General features: G+C 44.1%; 1 protein-coding gene across 1 annotated transcript in view; it reads left to right on the plus strand.

Moving 5' to 3' along the window:
- retreg3 (reticulophagy regulator family member 3) overlaps window positions 1–18,192 on the plus strand; it is a 59,016-nt gene that overhangs the window by 12,781 nt on the left and 28,043 nt on the right. The window contains exon 3 of the mRNA XM_080213750.1: window positions 3,734–3,764. Coding sequence (XP_080069876.1) covers window positions 3,734–3,764 — 31 coding nt within the window. The remainder of the gene's footprint in view (window positions 1–3,733; window positions 3,765–18,192) is intronic.

An 18,192-nucleotide genomic window follows, 5' to 3' on the forward strand; every position in this document is an offset into this window, starting at 1 on the left:
GATCATTTTCCAGTCCTCAGTAGATACAGGTGAGATATCAGATGATTGTAGGTCTACGAACGTTGTACCATTATTTACAATGTGTGTGAGGGATAGGTCAGAAAACTATAGGCCAGTCAGTCTGACTTCAGTGGTAGGTAAATTAATAGAAAGTTTATCCTGTCTCTCAGACATCTATCACTTAGAAAGACATGGATTGATCAGGGCCTGTCAGCATGGTTTTGTTAGGGGAAGATCATACCTTACTAATTTACTTGAATTTTTTGAGGACATAACAAGGAGAATTGATGAGAGTAGTGGAATAGAGTGGTAGTGCATGAATTTCATTAAGGCATTTAACAAGGTCCCACAAAGCCGACCAGTCAGAAAAGAGAGCTTTCATAGGATACAGGGAAAGAGGGCAGGTTGGGTCCAAAATTGGCTCAGTGACAGGAAACAAAAAAGGTAATGGTTAATGGATGTTTTTGGGAATGAAAAAACACTTTGTGGCCTTCCACAGGGCTCAGTGTTGATGCCCTTGTTGTTTATTGTGTATATCAATGATTTGGAGTTAAATGTGTGTGGCATGATTGTGAAATTTGCAGATGTCACAAAAAATGTCTGTGTAGCTGATAGTAAACAGGATAGCTGTCAACTCCAGAATGATGTGAGTAAGGAGAGAAGCAGCAAATTGAATTTAGTCCGGAAAAATGAGAGGTAATGTATTTGGGGAGGGCCAATAAAGCAGGGATATACTCAATAAATAGAAAGATATTGAGGGGTTGAGAAAGTGAGAGATGTTATGAGTGCATATCTACAGATTCTTGAAGGTAGTACATAGAACATAGAACACTACAGCACAAACAGGCCTTTCGGCCCACAAGTTGCACCAATCATATCCATAACTACCAGGCCTGTATAACTCTCAATCCCATTAAATCCCATGTACTTGTCCAGAAGGCTCTTAAAAGACCTCAGCAAGTTCACCTCTACCACCACCGACGGCAGCCGATTCCACTCACTCACCACGCTCTGAGAGAAAATCTTACTCCTGACATCTCCTCTGTACCTGCTCCCCAGCACCTTAAACCTGTGTCCTCTCATAGCGACCATTTCAACCCTGGGAAATAGCCTCTGAGAATCCACCCTATCTATTCCTCTCAACATTTTATAAACCTCTATCAGGTCGCCTCTCAATCTTCTTCTCTCCAGGGAGAAGAGACCTAGCTCCTCCAACCTATCCTCATAAGGCATGCCTCCCAATCCAGGCAACATCCTTGTAAATCTCCTCTGCACCCTTTCAATAGCTTCCACATCCTTCTTGTAGTGAGGCGACCAGAACTGCGCACAGTACTCCAAGTGGGATCTGACAAGGGTCTTATAAAGTTGCAGCATTACCTCCCGACTCCTAAACTCAATCCCTCGATTAATGAAGGCTAGCACACCATACGCCTTCTTGACCACATCCTCCACCTGTGAGGCCGATTTTAAGAGTCCTGTGGACCCGGATCCCAAGGTCCTTCTGCTCCTCAACACTGCGAAGAGTCCTACCCTTGATGTTGTACTCCTTCATCCCATTTGACCTGCCAAAATGGAGCACTACACATTTATCCGCGTTGAAGTCCATCTGCCGTTTCTCTACCCAGTCTTGCATCCTATCTATGTCTCGCTGCAACTTCTGATATCCCTCCAGACTATCCACAACACCACCAACCTTCGTATCATCAGCAAACTTACTAACCATCCCTCCACTTCCTCATCCAGGTCATTTATGAAAATGACAAACAGCAAGGGTCCTGGAACAGATCCCTGGGGCACTCCACTGGTGACCGACCTCCATGCAGAAAAAGACCCATCCAAAACCACTCTCTGCCTTCTGCAGGCAAGCCAGTTCTGGATCCACGAGGCAACAGCCTCTTGGGTCCCATGCCCTGTCACCTTTTCAAGAAGTCTTGCATGAGAGACCTTATCAAACGCCTTGCTAAAGTCCATGTAAACCACATCCACCGCTCTTCCTTCATCAATGTGTTCAGTCACATTTTCAAAGAACTCAACTAGTCTTGTAAGGCACGACCTGCCCTGGACAAAGCCGTGCTGACTATTTCTGATCGTACTAAACTTCTCTAAATGTTCATAAATCCTGTCCCTCAGTATCCTCTCTGCGTCAACTTACCAACCACTGAGGTCAGACTCACCGGTTGGTAATTTCCCGGGCTATTCCTGTTCCCTTTCTTGAAAATAGGAACCATATCCGCAATCCTCCGGAACCTCTCCCATCTCCATCGACGATGCAAAGATCATTGCCAGGGGCTCTGCAATCTCTTCCCTCACCTCCCACAGTAACCTGGGGTACATCCCATCCGGTCCCGGTGACTTATCTATCTTGATAGAATTTAAAAAGTTCCAACACATCCTCTTTCTTAACATCCACATACTCAATCATTTCAGTCTGCCGCAAACCTGCAGTACAACCTCCCAGATCATTTTCCACCATGAATACCGAGGCAAAGTACTCATTAAGCACCTCTACCATTTCTTCCAGTTCCACACGGACTTATCCCCCTTCACCTTTTATAGGTCCTATCCCTTCACTTCTCATCCTTTTACTCTTCACGTATTTGTAGAATGCCTTGGGGTTCTCCTTAATCTTACCCGCCAAGCCTGTCTCATGACCCCTTCTGGCTCTCCTAATTTCCTTTCTAAGCTCCTTCCTACAACCCGTATACTCCTCTAGATCCTTAACATCTGCTAGCTCTCTGAACCTTTTGTACGCCTTTCTTTTCTTCCCGACTCAGTTCATCACAACCTTCGTGCATCACAGTTCCCATGACCTACTAAAACCTCCCTGTCTCATTGGAATGTTGTCGTGCAGAACTCCAGACAAACATTTCTTGAAAATCCACCACCTTCCTTCAGTACTTTTCCCCAAGAGCACCTCCTTCCAGTTTACTCGTCCAGTTTTCTGCCTGATGTCTTCATATTTCCCCTTACTCCAGAAGTAGGACCAGTGGACAAGGTGATCAAGAAAGCATATGGAATACTTTCCAATATTGGGTGAGGTATTGAATATAAAAGAAGGGATACAATGATGGAATTGTATAAAATGCTGGTTCGGCCACAGCTGGAATTTTGGCTACATTCTAGTCACCACATTAAATGAAGGGCATAATTGCTGTGGAGAAAGTGCAGAGGAGATTTGGAAGAATGTTGCCAGGGCTTGAAAATTGCAGTTATGATGAAAGATTGGAAGGCTAGGGTTGTTTTCCTTAGGACAAAGGCTAAGGGTCCTAATTGTCGTGTACAAAATTATGAGGGTCCTAAACAGGGTAGACAATTGATTAGTAGAGGAATTAGAGAGGACATTTTTTCACCCAGAGAGTGTTGGGTGTCTGGAATTCACTGCCTAAACTGGTGGTGGAATCTGAAATGCTCAACTCATTTAAAAGATATCTGGATCTGCATCTGAAGTGCAGTAACCTGCAAGGCTGCAGACCAGGTAGTGGAGACTGAGATTAAAAAAAGGGCCTTCTTTTTTCTCTCATTTTTAGTCGGCACAGATGCAATAGGCTGAATGGCCTTTTTCTGTTAGGGGGAGATTTGGTTTAGTCACTGTATATGTCCTGTAAATGAAGAGTCAGAGATATTCCATTTAAATGTGCTGGCTGAGTTGGTGATACAGCGTGCCTCATTTAATGATTTAATCAACTTAGTGACCTGTTAATAATAATCTGATAACTTGTGTTTTTTTTTTTAGTGACCCACATGGAGGACAATGATGCTGAGAGGTATAGAAATATATTTAACTTCATTAAGCGTTTTTAAAGATTTAATATAATATATTAGCTGTGTGCTTTATATTGATATTGATCATTTATTCTCTTTGTAAAAGTAACATTTTGAGTTGAAACTGAGGCAGAGTTGTATTTTTAAAGAAATGTCATTTTATTGCCGTGTAGGAGCTCGGGTACATTGTCATTCAGTTAGATTGTTGCTGATGTGTATCTGAACACATCTGATTCCAGATCCCTCAATATCCTTGCATCATCCAAATATAGCACTTGGTTTTGCATCTTTTAAGCCTCAACAGTTTCTTGGGAAAAGAGTTTCACTATCTTTTGTATGAAGAAATTATTCTTGACATCACTTCTGTATATTGGGTTAGAAACATAGAAACTAGGTGCAGGAATAGACCATTTCAGCCCTTAGAGCTTGCACCATCATTCAGTATGATCATGGTTGATCATGCACTTTCAATATCCCACTCCCACTTTCTCTCCATGCCCCTTGATCCCTTTAGCCACAAGGGCCACGTTTAGTTCCCTCTTGAACATATTTAACAAACTGGCCCCAACAGTCCTCTGCGCTAGAGAATCCCACAGGTTCACAACTCTGAAAGAAGAAGTTAACATAGAACATTACAGCGCAGAACAGGCCCTTCGGCCCACGGTGTTGCACCGACCAGTTTAAAAAAAAACAACAATGACCCACTAACCTAAACCAATCCCTTTTCGTCCATAAACCTGTCCACAGACCTCTTAAACGCCCCCAAACTAGGCGCATTTACAACTGCAGCAGGCAGGGCATTCCAATCCCTCACCACCCTCTGGGTAAAGAACCTACCCCTGACATCTGTCCTATAACTACCCCCCCTTAGTTTAAAGCCATGCCCCCTCGTGCTAGATTTTTCCATCAGAGGAAAAAGGCTATCACTATCCACCCTATCTAAACCTCTAATCATCTTATATGTTTCAATAAGATCCCCTCTTAGCTGCCTTCTTTCCAGCGAAAACAACCCCAAATCCCTCAGCCTCTCCTCATAGGATCTCCCCTCCATACCAGGCAACATCCTGGTAAACCTCCTCTGCACCCTCTCCAAAGCCTCCACATCCTTCCTGTAATGTGGGGACCAGAACTGCACACAATACTCCAAGTGCGGCCGCACCAGAGTTGTGTACAGTTGCAACATAACGCTACTACTCCTAAATTCAATCCCCCTACCAATAAACGCCAAGACACCGTATGCCTTCTTAACAACCTTATCTACTTGATTCCCAACTTTCAGGGATCTATGTACACATACACCTAGATCCCTCTGCTCCTCCACACTATTCAAAGTCTTCCCGTTAGCCCTATACTCAACACATCTGTTATTCCTACCAAAGTGAATTACCTCACATTTCTCTGCATTAAACTCCATCCGCCACCTCTCAGCCCAGCTCTGCAACCTGTCTAAGTCTTCCTGCAAACTATGACACCCTTCCTCACTATCTACCACACCTCCGACTTTGGTGTCATCAGCAAATTTACTGATCCACCCAACTATACCCTCATCCAGATCATTAATAAAAATCACAAACAGCAGTGGCCCCAACACAGATCCCTGAGGCACACCACTTGTAACCGAACTCCATGATGAATATTTACCGTCAACCACTACCCTCTGTCTCCTATCCGCTAGCCAATTCCTAATCCAGTTCCCTAGATCACCCCCAATCCCATACATCTGCGTTTTGTGCAGAAGCCTACCATGGTGAACCTTATCAAACGCCTTACTAAAATCCATATACACCACGTCCACTGCCTTACCCCCATCCACCTCTTTGGTCACTTTCTCAAAAAACTCAATAAGGTTAGTAAGGCACGACCTACCCGCCACAAAACCATGCTGACTATCTCCAATCAACTCATTACTCTCCAAATAACTATAAATCCTATCCCTAATAATTTTTTCCAAAACCTTGCCCACAACAGAAGTGAGACTCACTGGTCTATAATTCCCAGGGAAGTCTCTGTTCCCCTTCTTAAACAATGGGACAACATTCGCTAACCTCCAATCATCTGGTACTATACCAGAGGCCAACGACGACCTGAAGATCAGAGCCAGAGGCTCTGCAATCACTTCTCTTGCCTCCCAGAGAATCCTGGGGTAAATCCCATCCGGACCAGGGGACTTGTCTATTTTCAGACCCTCCAGAATATCCAGCACATCCTCCTTATCAACTGTAACACTGTCAATTCTACTCCCCTGCAACCCAGTGTCCTCCTCAGCTATATCCATGTCCCCCTGCGTGAACACCGAAGAGAAATATTGGTTCAATGCTTCACCAATCTCCTCCGGTTCCACACATAACTTCCCTCTGCCGTCTATAACTGGCCCTAACCTTGCCCTAACCAACCTTCTGTTCTTGACATACCTATAGAACGCCTTAGGATTCTCCTTAACCCTATCAGCCAAAGTCTTCTCATGTCCTCTTTTAGCCCTTCTTAGCTCGCTCTTCAACTCCCTCCTAGCCAATCTAAAGCTCTCTAGTGCACTATCCGAGTGCTCACGTCTCATCCGAACATAAGCCTCCTTTTTCTTTTTAACCAACGAATCAACTTTTTTGGTGCACCACGGTTCCCTAGCCTTACCAATTCCACCTTGCCTGACAGGGACATACCAATCACAGACTCGCAGTAGCTGCTCCTTGAAAAAACTCCACATTTCGGACGTTCCCAATCCCTGTAATCTCCTAGTCCAACCTATGTTTCCTAATTCTCTCCTAATAGCCTCATAATTACCCTTCCCCCAGCTAAAACCACTGGCCCGAGGTTCATGCCTATCCCTTTCCATCACTAAGGTGAACGTAACCGAATTGTGGTCACTATCACCAAAATGCACACCAACTTCCAAATCCAACACCTGATCTGGCTCATTTCCCAGCACCAAATCCAACATAGCCTCACCTCTAGTCGGCCTATCCACATACTGAGTCAAAAAACCTTCCTGCACACTTTGCACAAAAACTGACCCCTCTAACGAGCTAGAGCTATAACAATTCCAATCAATATTAGTAAAGTTAAAATCCCCCATAACAATTACCCTATTACTTTCACTCCTAACCAGGATCGTCTCCGCAATCCTTTCCTCAACCCCTCTAGAACTTTTAGGAGGTCTATAAAAGACTCCCAACAGGGTGACGTCTCCTCTCCTATTTCTAATCTCCGCCCATACTACCTCAATAGACAAGTCCTCATCAAACCTCCTCTCTGACACTGTAATACAATCCCTGACCAATAATGCTACCCCTCCCCCCCCTTCTACCTCCTTCTCTACTTCGACTAAAACATTTAAACCCCGGGACCTGCAGCATCCATTCCTGCCCCTGCTCTATCCATGTCTCTGAAATGGCCACAACATCAAAGTCCCAGGTACTTATCCACGCTGCAAGTTCACCCACTTTATTGCGAATACTCCTCGCATTGAAGTATACACATTTCAAACCCTGCTCCACCCCACCCCTGCGATGCCATGCATTGCAGTCCTCATCCATGCACCCCTCACTTTCAACCCCTCTACTCAGGATCCCTCCCCCCCCTCCGAATCAGTTTAAACTTCCCTGCATAGCCCTAGCAAACTTACCCCCCAGGATATTGGTCCCCTTCCTCATCTCAGTCCTGAATAGCTTACCCTTTATTCTGACTCTGAAATGCCTAGTCAGGGTTTCTCTCTATGCTATTGATTATTTTAAACACTTCAATTAGGTCACAACATTCTATATTCAAGAGAATATAAGCATAGATGATGTAAAGTGTCCTCATAATTTAAGCCATTTAGCTTTTATTTAAGTTATGGAGGTTGTAGATATAAGCCAGGGAACTACAGACCAGTGAGTCTCATGTCAGTGGTAGGGAAACTATTGAAGAAAGTTCTGAAGGAGAGAATCTATCTCCAATTGAAGAGGCAAGTGATCAGTGATAGTCAGCATGGCCTCATCAGATGGAGGGCATGTGTAACAAGTTTGATTACATTTTTTGAGGAGATGACCAGACGTTTACATGCAGGTAATGCATTGATATAATCTGTATGGATATCAGCAATGCCTTTGACAAGGCTTTGTGCTAGAGTGTGGCAATGAGGAGATTTTCACAGTAATTTCATTGCAGTGTTAATGTAAGCCTACTTGTGACTAATAAATATACTTTAAAGGTACCACAGGGGAGACTTATAAAGAAGGAAAATGCACATGGGGAACAGGGTAATTTGGTAAGGTGGAGTCAAAATTGGCTTAGTTGTAGGAGACAGGGGGGTAATGACAGAAGGCTGTGCTTTATTATTTATTTATTGTTAGTGTCAAGGTAGGCTTACATTAACACGGCAATGAAGTTACTATGAAAATCTCTCGGTCGCCACACTCTGGTGCCTATTTGGGAACATTGAAGGAGAATTTAGCATAGCCAATGCACAAAACCAGCACATCTTTCAGACTGAGAGGAAACCAGAAACTTGGAGGAAACCCATGCAGACACAGGGAGAACATGCAGACTCTGCACAGACAATGATCCAAGCCAGGAATCAAACCTGGGTCTCTAGCACTGTGAGACAGCAGTACTAACCATTGTGCCACCATGCCTCCCCCTTTAGTTGACTGGCAGCCATATCTAGTGGCAGCCTACAGGGAGCTCTGCTGGGTCCCATACTATTCATCATTTATGTCAATGGCATAGATGGCAATGTGTGCGGGTTTAAATTTGCCAATGACACAAAGAGTAGCTGGGTGGTTAACGGTGAGCTTGAGTGTCTTGGGGTATAGGAATATATAGATGGGATGGTCAAATGGGCAGATAAGTAGTAGGTGGAATTTAACCATGAAAAGTATGAGGTGATACTCTGATAGGCATAATTTGTCAAGGAAGTATTTGGTGGATGGTATGACACTAGGAAGTTCTGAGGAACAAAGATTTTGTGTTTGCTCATAGATCTCTGAAGATGGAATCCCTGCAGTGCAGGAGGCGGCCTTTTGGCCCATCAAGTCTGCACTGACCACAATCCCACCCAAACCATATCCTCAACCCTACCTATTTATCCTGCTAGCCCCCAACACAAAGGGACAATTTAGGCTGGCGAATCAACCTAACTGCACATCTTTGGATTGTAGGAAGAAACTGGAGCACTCGGAGGAAGCCCACGCAGTATGCGGAAAACATGCACACTCCACACAGACAGTGACCCTAGGCCAGAATCGAACCCAGGTCCTGGCTCTGTGAGGCAGCAATACTAACCACTGTGCCACCCCATGGCATGTTAGTAGTGTGGTGAAGAGGCATATGGGACACTCGCTTTATCAATCGAAGCATAGATTGCAACAACAGGGAGGTCATGTTTGAATTGTATAGAACTTTCAGTACTGTGTGCACTTCTGGTCCCCACATTATAGGAAGGATGTGATTGCAGTGGAGGGGGTGCAAAGGAGATTGAACAAGACATTGCCTGGGATGGAACATTTCAAGCTGTCAAAAGAGGTTGGATAGACTCGAGTTGTTTTCATTGGAGCAGAGAAGACTGAGAAGTGACCTGACTGAGGTGTACAAGATTATGAGGGGCATGGACAGGGTGTATAAGGAGCAGCTGCTCCCCTCAATTGAAGGGTCTGTCACAAGGAGATAGAAGATCAAAGTGAGTGGCAAGAGGTTTGGGGGGATTTGAGAAAAAATTTGTTACCCACATGGTGATAACAGTCTGGGAGGCACTGCCTGGGTGGAGCGGGTTGTGTCATCCTTAAAAGTACATGAATGAGCACTTGGTACGTCATAACATTCAAAGCTATTGACCAAATGCTGGTAAATGGGATTAGGTAGGTAGGTCAAGTGTTTCTCACAAGGTGCAGACTCGATGGGCCAAAGAGCCTCTTCTGCATTCTGTGATATGGAATGTAGGTGTTGCTGACTAGGACAGCATTTCATGTCCATTCCTAATTGCCCCTGAGAAAGTAGTGGTGAGTTGCCACCTTGTGATGTTGCTGTCTCTGGTGTAGGTACAACAAAGTGCTGTCAGGGAGGGAGTTCCAGGATTTTGATTCAGAGATAATGAAGGAATGACACAATATTTCCAAGTCGGGACGATGAGTGACTTGGAGGGGAACTTGCCCTGAGTCTGCTGCCCTTGCACTTCGAGCTGGTAGCAATCAAGATTTGGAAAGCGTTGCCTAAGAAACTGTACCTTGTGCACCTTGTATATGGTACACATGATATTTGTTGGTGGTGGAGGAAATGAATATATGTGGAAAGGGGTGCCAAACAAGGAGGCTGCTTTGTCTTTGAAGATGTTGAGCTTCTTGAGTGTTGTTGGAGCTTCAGTCATCCAGGCAAGTGGAGAGTTTTCCATCACACTTCTGACTTTTGCTTGTAGTTGCTGGACAGGTTTGGGGAGTTAGAATTTCCAGCCTCTGATCTCCTCTTGTAGCCAGAGTATTTTCTGGCTAGTCCCGTTCAGGTTGTGATCAATAGTAACCCCACAATGCAGTTAGTTTATTTTTGGTGAGTATGTACTGCGTTTGCCCCATTTCATAATTGAGAAGATAGAATATAGATGTAAACTAACTAGGAATATCAAAGAAGATTCTAAAAGCTTTAGAAGCATATTTAGAAAGTACCTAAAGTGGACATCGGCCCGTCAGAGAGAAATTATCAAGGGGAATTAGGAAATAGTAGAGATGGACACACAAAAATTAACTTCTCCACAGTAGAAAAAACAAAGAGATCTAGGGATACACGTTCATAGCTTCTTGAAAGTGGAGTCACAGAGTGGTGAAGAAGGCATTCAGTATGCTTGGTTTCATCAGTCAGAACATTGAATACATAAGAACATAAGAAATAGGAGCAGGAGTAGGCCATCTAGCCCCTCGAGCCTGCCCCGCCATTCAGTAAGATCATGGCTGATCTGTCGTGGCTCAGTTCCACATCCCTGCCCTCTCCCCATAACCCTTAATCCCCTTGCCTATCAAAAACCTATCAACCGCGTCTTAAAAATATTGAGCGAGGCAGCCTCCACCACTTCAACAGGCAGAGAATTCCAGAGATTCACCACCCTTTGAGTGAAGAAGTTCCTCCTCAACTCCATTCTAAACCGCCCCGCCCCCTTTATCTTGGGGCTGTGCCCTCTAGTCCTACTGTCCTTTCTGAGCAGGAAGAGCCTCTCCACCTCTATCCTATCCATCCCATTCATCATCTTATACGTCTCAATGAGATCTCCCCTCATTCTTCCAAACTCTAATGAGTACAAGCCTAGTTTATTCAGCCTCTCCTCATAGTTCAACCCCTTCAACTCCGGTATCAGCCTAGTAAACCTCCTCTACACTCCCTCCAAGGCCAAAATATCCATGCGTAAGTCCGGCGACCAAAACTGCACACAGTACTCCAGCTGCGGCCTCACCAGTGCCCTATACAGCTGCAGCAAGACCTCCTTATTTTTATATTCAATCCCCCTCGCTATGAAGGCCAGCATCCCATTTGCCTTCCTGACCACCTGCTGCACCTGCAGGCTGGGTTTTTGCGACTCATGCAGGACAATACAGGAGTTGGGACATCTTGTTAAAGTTGTACAAGACATTGGTAAGGCCATTATGGGAATATTGTGTGCAGTTCTGGTCACCCTATTATAGAAAGGATATTGTTAAACTAGAAAGAGCGCAGAAAAGAATTACTAGGATACTACCAGGACTTGATGGTTTGAGTTATAAGGAGAGGCTGGATAGACTGGGACTTTTTTTCTTTGGAGTGTAGGAGGTTGAGGGGTGACCTTATAGAAGTCTACAAATTAATGAGAGGCATAGATAAGGTAGATAGTCCATCTCTTTTCCCAAAGATAGGGGAATCTAAAACTAGAGGGTACAGATTTCAGGTGATAGGGGAGAGATACAAAAGTGTCCAGAGAGGCAATTTTTTCACACAGAGGGTGGTAAGTGTCTGGAACGATCTACCAGTGGTAGTAGTAGAGGTGGGTACAATTTTGTCTTTTAAAAAGCATTCAGATAGTTAAATGGATAAGATGGGTATAGAGGGATATGGGCCAAATGCAAGCAATTGAGATTAGCTTAGGGGTTTAAAAAAAGGGGGGCAGCATGGACAAGTTGGGCCAAAGGACCTGTTTCCATGCTGTAAACCTTTATGACTCTGAATAAAATACACACATTGAGGGTAACCATGGGGCAAGTAAAAATGAGGGATATAAGATAATTAATGTCAGCAGAGAAAATATGAGAATATATATATTAGAGAAACTTGAAGGATAAAGGCTGACAAGTTGAAGGTCCTAGGGTTCTAAAAAGTAGCTGCAGTGATCGTAAGTGCATTGGTAATGACGACTTTCCAAAATTCCTTAGATCCTAGAACAATCCCAGCAGCTCGGAAGTTAGCAAATGCAATTCCTGTATCCAGGAAAAGACAGGGAGCGAGAATAGAATTATAGACCAGTTAGCCTGATATTAGTCATCAGGAAATTTCTGGAACATATTATCAAGAGAGTCTGAACAATGCAACTAGAAAATCACAGTATGAGCAGACAAGTCTTCAGCACAGTGGGTAGTACTGCTGTCTCACAGTTCCAGGGACCCAGTTTCAATTTTAGCCTTGGGTAACCTCACATTCTCCCCATGTCTAGGTGACTTTCCTCTGGGTGCTCCCACAGTCCAAAGATGTGCAGGTTAGATGGATTGGCTGTGCCAAATTACCCCTTAGTGTCCCAAGGTGCATAGGTTAGATGGATTAACCATAGAAATAAGAGAGGTTATGGCAATCGGACAGGGGAGAGGCCCTGGGTAAGACACCCTGAGAATTGGTGCAAACTTGATGGGCCAAATGGCCCCTTCTGCACTGTGAAGATGGTCTACTCCTACTTTTTTATGTTTCCTCAAGTTCCCTAGCTTCCGTGTCTTTCCCCACAGTAAATACTGATGAGAAATATTTGTTTAGGACCTTATCCATATCCTGTGGCTCCTCCACATATAGACCACCTTGTTGATCTTTAAGGGGCCCTGTTCTCTCTAGTTACTCTTATGCCTTTAACATATTTGTAGAATCTCTTTGGATTCTTCTTTACCTTATCTGCCAAAACTCATTTCCCCTTTTTGCCCTCCTGATTTTCCTTTTAAGTGTAGTCCTATGCTCCAAGGCATTCATCTGATGCCAGCTGCCTATACCTGAAATATTCTTCCTTTGTTTTACTGACCAGAGCCTTAACATCTTTAGTCATCCAGTGTTCCCTTCTCCTGTCAACCTTGCACTTCTCACCAACAGGAACATGCTGGCCCTGAACTTTCATTATCTCGCTTTTGAAAGCCTTCCATTTGCCAAACATTCCTTTATCTGTGAACAGCCTCCTCCAATTAACTTTTGCAAGTTCTTGTCTAATACTATCGAAATTGACCTTGCCCCAATTTAGAACTTTAACTTGTGGACCAGCCCTACCCTTCTCCATAACTATTTTAAAGGTAATAGAATTGTGGTCACTGGTTACAAATGCTTCCCCCATTAACACTTCAGTCATTTTCTCTGCTTTATTTCCCAAGAGAAGGCTACGTTTTGCCCTCTTTCTGGTTGGGCCATCTGCATATTGATTGAGAAATATTTCCTAAACAAATTCCTCTCCATTCAAGCCCTTAACTCTATGACTGTGTTAATCTAGTGTTGTGTAATGAAAAATGACTAATTAATAATCTTGCTAAAAAAGAACCTTTTGGGATGAATGCCATAATATGATAAAAATTTTACATTATGTTTGCAAGTGAGGAATATAGAACATTTTGGTCACCATCTCTGGAAAAGGACTCCAATGTTTAGGTCTGAAATTAAGAGAAATTTCTTCACTCAATCTATGAAATTCTTAACCGCAAAGGGGTGTAGATCTTTATTGATGAGTATATTGTTGAGAAATAAAAGAATGAGCAGGGTGAGGTTAGGGCCAGTCAAGGATAGTAGTGGGAACTTGTGCATGGAGTCAGAAGAGACAGGTGAGGCGTTGCATGAGTACTTTTCTTCAGTGTTCACTAAGAAGGGCCATGTTTTTGAGGATGAGTGCATGATACAGGCTGATAGGATGGAGGACGTAGATGTTCTGAGGGAAGATTAATTAGCAATTTTGAAAAACCTGAGGGTTGATAAGTCCCCTGGGCCAGATGAGATACATCCTAGGATACTTTGGGAGGCAAGGGATGAGATTGATGAGTCTTTAACTTTGATCTTTTGGGTTCTCACTGTCCACGGGGATCGTGTCAGAGGACTGGAGAGTGGCGAATGTTGTTCCTCTCTTCAAGAAAGGAAATAGGAATGACCTGGTAATTATAGGCCAGTTAGTCTTACTTCAGTGTTCAGTAAGTTAATGGAAAGGGTCCTGAGAGATAGGATTTATGACCATTTGGAAAGATGCAGTTTAATCCAGGAGAGTCAGCACAGTTTTGTGAGGGATAAGTCCTGCCTCACAAATTTGATTGAATTCTTCGAGGAAGTAACTAAGTGTGTGGATGAAGGTAGAGCAGTTGACGTCATATACATGCATCTTAGTAAGGCTTTTGATAAGGTTCCCCATGGTAGGTTCATGAAGAAGATAAGGAAGTGTGGGATAGAAGGAAATTTGGCCAATTAGATAAGTAACTGGCTGTCTCATAGAAGCCAGAGGGTGATGGTGGAAGGAAAATTTTCAGACTGGAGGCCAGTTACCAGTGGGTGTACCACAGGGGTCAGTGCTGGGTCCTCTGCTATTTGTGATTTTTGTCAATGACTTGGAAGACAGGCTGAAGGGTGGGTTAATAAATTTGCTGATGACACCAAGATTGGTGGAGTACTGGATGAAGTAGAGGACTCTTGCAGGCTGCAGAGAGACGTTGATGGGATGTAGAGCTGGGCCGAAAAGTGGCAGATGGAGTTTAACCCTGATAAGTGCGAGGTGATTAATTTTGGTAGGACAAACTTGAATGCGGATCACAGGGTCAACGGCAGGGTTCTGAGGAATGTGGAGGAGCAGAGAGATCTTGGGGTTAATATCCACAGATCTCTGAAGGTTGCCACTCAAGTGAGTAAAGCCGTGAAGAAGGCTTATAGTATGTTAGCGCTTATTAACAGGGGATTTGAGTTTAAGAGCCGTGGGATTATGCTGCAACTATACCGAACGTTGGTGAGACCACATTTGGAATATTGTGTTCAGTTCTGGTCACCTCACTATAAGAAGAATGTGGAAGCATTGGAGAGAGTGCAGAGGAGATTTACCAGGATGCTGCCTGGTTTGGAGGGTAGATCTTATGAGGAAAGGTTGAGGGAGCTGGGGCTTTTCTCTTTAAAGCAGAGGAGGATGAGAGGTGACTTAATAGAGGTTTATAAGATGATGAGGGGGATAGATAGAGTTCAGAGACTATTTCCTCGAGTGGATGCAGCTGTTACTAGGGGGCATAACTATAAGGTTCATGGTGGGAGATATAGGAGGGATGTCCGAGGTAGATTCTTCACTCAGAGAGTGGTTGGGGTGTGGAATGGATTGCCTGCTATGATAGTGGAGTTGGACACTTTACAAACTTTCACGCAGTTATTGGATAGGCACATGGAGCACACCGGAATTATAGAGAGTGGGATAGCTTGATCTTGGGTTTGGACGTAGCTCAGCACAACACAGAGGGCCGAAGGGCCTGTACTGTACTATTTAAGGCTGAGATGGGCAGAATTTTGGTGACAAGTGATCTGTGAGCAGATGGAAACGTGGAGTTGAGGCAAAAGATCATTGCTGATCGTACTGAATGACAGAGCAGACATGAGGGATCATGTGGTCTACTCCTTGCTCCAACTTATTAAATTCTAATGTTTTTATCCATGCTAAGGTTTGGTGCCCAGAGCTGAATGTAGTACTGCAAATTGAGTTGATCAAAATTTTTATACAACTAAAATATAACTTCCATCTCTTTGTATTTGAACCAGCTTGAGATAAAAGCCAAAATGCCATTATCACATGAAATTATTTTTATACTGTGCATAAAATCATAAGATGGTCGGTAGGACGACAGGGGAACAGTGGAGGATCTTTAAGGAGATCTTCTTCGGTGCTCAGCAGAAATATATTCCGATGATAAAGAAGGAATGTAGGAGAAGGAATAATCAGCCGTGGTTATCGAAGGAAATAAAGGAGAGTATTAAATTAAAAGCTGATGCATTTAGAGTGGCTAAAAGTAGTGGGCGAGTAGAAGATTGGGAGAGGTTTAAAAATCAACAAAGAATGACTAAGAAGTTGACAAAGAAAGGAAAGATAGACTATGAAGCTAAACTAGTACTAAATATAAAAAAGGACAGTAAGTGTTTTTACAAATATAGAAAGTGGAGGAGGCTGGCAAAAGTGAATGTTGGACCCTTAGAGGATGAGAGGGGGGATTTAGTGGTGGGAGATGAGGAAATGGCTGAGGCCTTAAATAAGTTTTTTGCCTCAGTCTTCACGGAGGAGGACGCAAATAGTTTGCTGGATATTAAAGATAGAAGGATGGTAGGAGTTGAGGGCCTGAATGCGATTACTGTCACTAGAGAGGTAGTGCTTGATAGACTAACGGGACTGATGGTGGACAAGTCCCCAGGACTGGATGGAATGCATCCCAGGGTTCTGAAGGAAATGGCAGAGGTGATAGTGGATGCCTTAGTGATTATTTACCAAACTTCACTGGATTCCAGGGAAGTGCCGGAAGACTGGAAAACGGCTAATGTTATGCCGCTGTTTAAAAAAGATAGCAGGCAAAAGGCAGGAAATTATAGGCTGGTTAGTTTAACGTCTGTAGTTGGAAAAATGCTTGAATCCATCATCAAAGAAGAAATAGCGAGGCACCTAGAAAAGAATTGTTTGATAGAGCAGACGCAGCACGGATTCGTTAAGGAGAAGTCGTGTTTGACAAATTTATTGGAATTCTATGAGGAGGTGACTAGTGCGGTAGACAGAGGGGAACTGGTGGATGTGGTGTTTCTCGATTTTCAAAAGGCATTTGATAAGGTGCTGCACAAAAGGTTGCTTCAGAAGGTTAGGGGGCATGGAGTTGGGTGTTAGCGTGGATAGAGGATTGGTTGTCTAATAGGAGGCAGAGAGTTGGTATCAATGGGTGCTATTCTGATTGGCGGTTGGTAACTAGTGCAGTGCCGCAGGGATCGGTGCTGGGGCCTCAGCTATTTACCATTTATATAGATGATCTGGAGGAGGGGGCTGAGTGTAGGGTGACGAAATTTGCTGATGACACAGATGAGTGGAAAAGCAAATTGTGTGGAGGGTGTGGAAAGTCTGCAGAGGGATCTAGATAGGCTGAGCGAGTGGGTGAGGACCTGGTAGATGGAGTACAATGTTAGCAAGTGTGAGCTTATCCACTTTGGCAGGAATAATAGTAGGAGGGATTATTATTTAAAGGGCGAAAAGCTGCAGCATGCTACGGTGCAGAGGGCCTTGGGGGTCCTTGTGCATAAGTTGCAAAAACCCAGTCTGCAGGTGCAGCAGGTGATCAAGAAGGCGAATGGGATGCTGGCCTTTATAGCGAGGGGGATAGAATATAAAAGCAGGGAGGTCTTGCTGCAACTGTACAGGGCATTGGTGAGGCCGCAGCTGGAGTACTGTGTGCAGTTTTGGTCGCCGCACTTGCGGAAGGATATACTGGCCTTGGAGGGAGTGCAGAGGAGGTTCACTAGGCTGATACCGGAGATGAGGGGGTTGGACTATGAAGAGAGACTAAATAGACTGGGTCTGTACTCGTTGGAGTTTAAAGGATGAGAGGGGATCTTATAGAGACATATAAGATAATGAAGGGGATGGATAGGGTAGAGGTGGAGAGATTCTTCCCGCTCAGGAAGGACAGCAGGACTAGAGGGCACAGCCTCAAGATAAGGGGGGGTGCAGTTTAGAACAGAGTTGAGGAGGAACTTCTTCACTCAAAGGGTGGTGAATCTCTGGAATTCTCTGTCTGTTGAAGTGGTGGAGGCTACCTCGCTAAATATATTTAAGACACGGGTAGATAGGTTTTTGACAGACAAGGAATTAAGGGTTATGGGGAGAAAGCGGGAAAGTGGAACTGATCCACTTCAGATCAGCCATGATCTTATTGAATGGCGGGGCAGGCTCGAAGGGCTAGATGGCCTACTCCTGCTCCTATTTCTTATGTTCTTACGTGGAGCAGAAGTAGGCTATTTGGCCCATCGCGTCTGCTGCTCTGTCGTTCAATGAAATTGTGCCTGATATGATGGTATAATTCTCAATTCCACTTCCCTGCCTTATCCCCATAAACTGGGCTCCCTTACTGATTAAAAATCTGTCTGTCTCCAGCCTTTTACATGCTCAGTGACTCAACTTCTACAGCTCTGTGCAGTAAAGAATTCTACACGTTCACTAGACCCTGAGTGAAGAAATTCCTCCTCATCTCTGTCATAAATGGGTGACCTCTTCCTCTGAGATTATGC

Source organism: Carcharhinus amblyrhynchos, chromosome 27 (assembly GCF_965287045.1).
Source record: "Carcharhinus amblyrhynchos chromosome 27, sCarAmb.v2.hapA, whole genome shotgun sequence".
Taxonomy (NCBI): Eukaryota; Metazoa; Chordata; class Chondrichthyes; order Carcharhiniformes; family Carcharhinidae; genus Carcharhinus; species Carcharhinus amblyrhynchos.